Source organism: Tachysurus fulvidraco, chromosome 25, assembly GCF_022655615.1.
Source record: "Tachysurus fulvidraco isolate hzauxx_2018 chromosome 25, HZAU_PFXX_2.0, whole genome shotgun sequence".
Taxonomy (NCBI): domain Eukaryota; kingdom Metazoa; phylum Chordata; class Actinopteri; order Siluriformes; family Bagridae; genus Tachysurus; species Tachysurus fulvidraco.
In genome coordinates this window covers 17607060-17609559 of record NC_062542.1, presented here as the reverse complement: position 1 = coordinate 17609559, position 2500 = coordinate 17607060, and the positions used below count along the sequence as shown (strand labels likewise).

General features: G+C 43.2%; 1 protein-coding gene across 5 annotated transcripts in view; it reads left to right on the top strand.

The window, feature by feature from the left end:
• The window catches only part of pld1b (phospholipase D1b), a 25663-nt gene that overhangs the window by 12599 nt on the left and 10564 nt on the right, over positions 1-2500 (top strand). For 4 of the 5 annotated variants that reach the window (XR_007139454.1, XM_027173809.2, XM_027173810.2 and 1 more), the window contains exons 2-8: positions 1-114; positions 207-373; positions 1450-1592; positions 1680-1785; positions 2168-2233; positions 2342-2400; positions 2494-2500. The exon at positions 1-114 is cut by the window's left edge and continues 60 nt beyond it; the exon at positions 2494-2500 is cut by the window's right edge and continues 86 nt beyond it. Coding sequence is in view for 4 of the 5 variants with exons in the window: in XM_027173809.2 (XP_027029610.1) it covers positions 1-114; positions 207-373; positions 1450-1592; positions 1680-1785; positions 2168-2233; positions 2342-2400; positions 2494-2500 (662 nt within the window). In the remaining variant the exon portion in view is untranslated. The remainder of the gene's footprint in view (positions 115-206; positions 374-1449; positions 1593-1679; positions 1786-2167; positions 2234-2341; positions 2401-2493) is intronic. The other variant, XM_027173811.2, reaches the window with a different exon arrangement.

Below are 2500 nucleotides of genomic sequence, written 5' to 3'. Positions count from 1 at the left end.
CACTGCACCTGGTGGCCTCAGACATGACCGACATCATAGAGAACCTGGACACACGTGAGCTGGACATTGGAGATGGAGAGGACATGTTTGATGGTCCAGGAGCTAACAGTGCAGGTGAGTTATACATTTACACACGAGGTGAATCCACAGATCTTTCATCTTAATTCAGCATTATTAAGGTTTTTGCTGATTTGTTGTTGTTGTAGAAACTCGAGTGTTGTTTTCTCTGATCTACAAGACGATGGGATTTAAAGAACAGGACGCTCGAGTCTTCCTCACATCAGCTCCCATCACTGCCAGAATCCTGGAGGTGGAGCGTTTTGCTTGTGCACAGGACCGGTTCAACCTCACCAACCAGAGGAGTGTGTCAAAGGTCAGTGTGTTTGTTTGTGTGTGTGTGCGCGTGTGTGTGCGCTTGTGTGTGTGTGCACACGTGTGCACGCGCGAGTGTGTGCGCGTATGCGTGTTTGTGCGTGTGTTTACAGTATGTGCATGTGTGTGTGTTTGTGCATGTGTGTGTTTTTATGTGTGTGTCTGTGTGTGTGTTTGTGCGTGTGTGCGCGTGTGTTTTTATGTGCGTGTGTGTGCGTGTGTGTGTGTGCGTGTGTGTGTGCATGTGTGTGTGCGTGTGTGTGTGCCTGTGTGTGCATGTGTGTGCCTGTGTGTTTGTGTGTGTGTGTGCCTGTGTGTGCATGTGTGTGTGTGTGCCTGTGTGTGCATGTGTGTGCCTGTGTGTTTGTGTGTGTGTGTGCCTGTGTGTGCATGTGTGTGTGTGTGCCTGTGTGTGCATGTGTGTGCCTATGTGTGAGTTTTAGACTTTTATCTTATCTCACCCCTCTTCCTCCTCCTCCTCCTCCTCCTCTTCCTCCTCCTCATGCTCTGCTGTACTCGTTATGCAAGAGAAAGCAAAAGTGTGAAAACACACAATATAAATAATCACTTCATGGCTTTTAAGCTCAAATGAAACTACAAAATGCAGCAGCGCGTCATCTGTGGTGTGAAACTGTGCTGCCTTCCATCCTGTAATCTCAGCTTCAGGAACACTTATTCACAATAAACACCGGCTTTTAGTCAAGAACTGCACGGTTATAGACATACGAAAGGTAAAGTGAGCAGCAGAACACAGACTGAGCTTCTACACAGAGATAAGAGTTCATCACATAAGGCAGAACTCAGATTAACACTGACACCATGACACAGAGCTCAGAAAAGTGCTGGGGGATGTTATATATTGTCATCTTGATGTCATCCTGTCACATCCCACAGCAGAGGCTGAGCTCTAAAGAGGAAACATTCTGGACACATTACCTTTATACATCAACAACCTTCTGACCTTCTGCGTCACTCTGTCTTTTATCTCTACACTTGGTTTGAGAGCAGATTTGTGGTTTTGATTGTGTGCTTATTCTCAGTAATGTGACGATTGGTGTCATGACGTCTGCATTTCAGAAAGTTCCTGCGGTTTTTAGGATCGATATGAAACACGGGAACTTCAGCTGGATTGTTAAGAGGAAGGAGAAACACTTCATGGAGCTGCACAGAGAATTACGGACCTACAAAGCCTTCCTGAAGATCCCTCTTCCCTCTCGCACGTGAGCTCAGAACATCTCTCTCTATCTCCTGCAGGTTTCCTGCTGTTTCCTTTTCCTGTGTGTGTTGATGTGTGTGTGTTTGTACAGTCACACAGAGCGGAGGCAGACGGTCAGACACACACGTCAGATGCCCACGTTGCCCCGCGGCGGAGGAGACGAACTCGCCCGAGAGGAGCAAGTGTCCAGCCGGAGGGTGAGTTTAAATCTTTATTTATAGATGAATGCAAAAGTTTTCAGACCCTGAAAAAATACAATTATACCTGAAAAATTATGTCATTTATAACAGATTATAATTTCACAGATGTCTTTAACGGAATGAAAGACTAAAAGAATGGAATAATGAAAGTTCAACTAATATCAGGTTAAAATTGGAATTAAATGTAAAGATTATTTGTAGATTAAATATAAAATAGACCCAATGGAATCCAAACCTTTTGCACCCAGCTGTAAATCACTGCAGCATCATGATGTTGTAACCAATTCTGAGTCCAGGTTAATAATTTTACTGTTAAATATGTAAATTTGTGCAGCTTCCTCATTTGCATAATAATATTATTCATGATGTGTTTGAACAGCGTCAGCTCGAGGATTATTTAAACAAGCTGCTAAAAATGCCACTGTACAGAAACTACCACGCCACCGTGAGTCTTCACCTCTCAGTATTCTGACAGATAACATGCACACAAACTGAAGTGTGTAGATATGTGATGGACTTCACAAATGTAAAATATTTATATTTTTTATATTAGTTGCAGTTTATTGATGTGAGTCAGCTGTCATTCATCCATGATTTGGGACCGAAGGGCTTGTAAGATCTTATTTTTCTTTTATTACACAGATTATTAAATAAATTGGGAGGTTCTCCTGTAGGTGTTGATGAATCTTCTCCTTTCCTCTTCAGAGAAGGT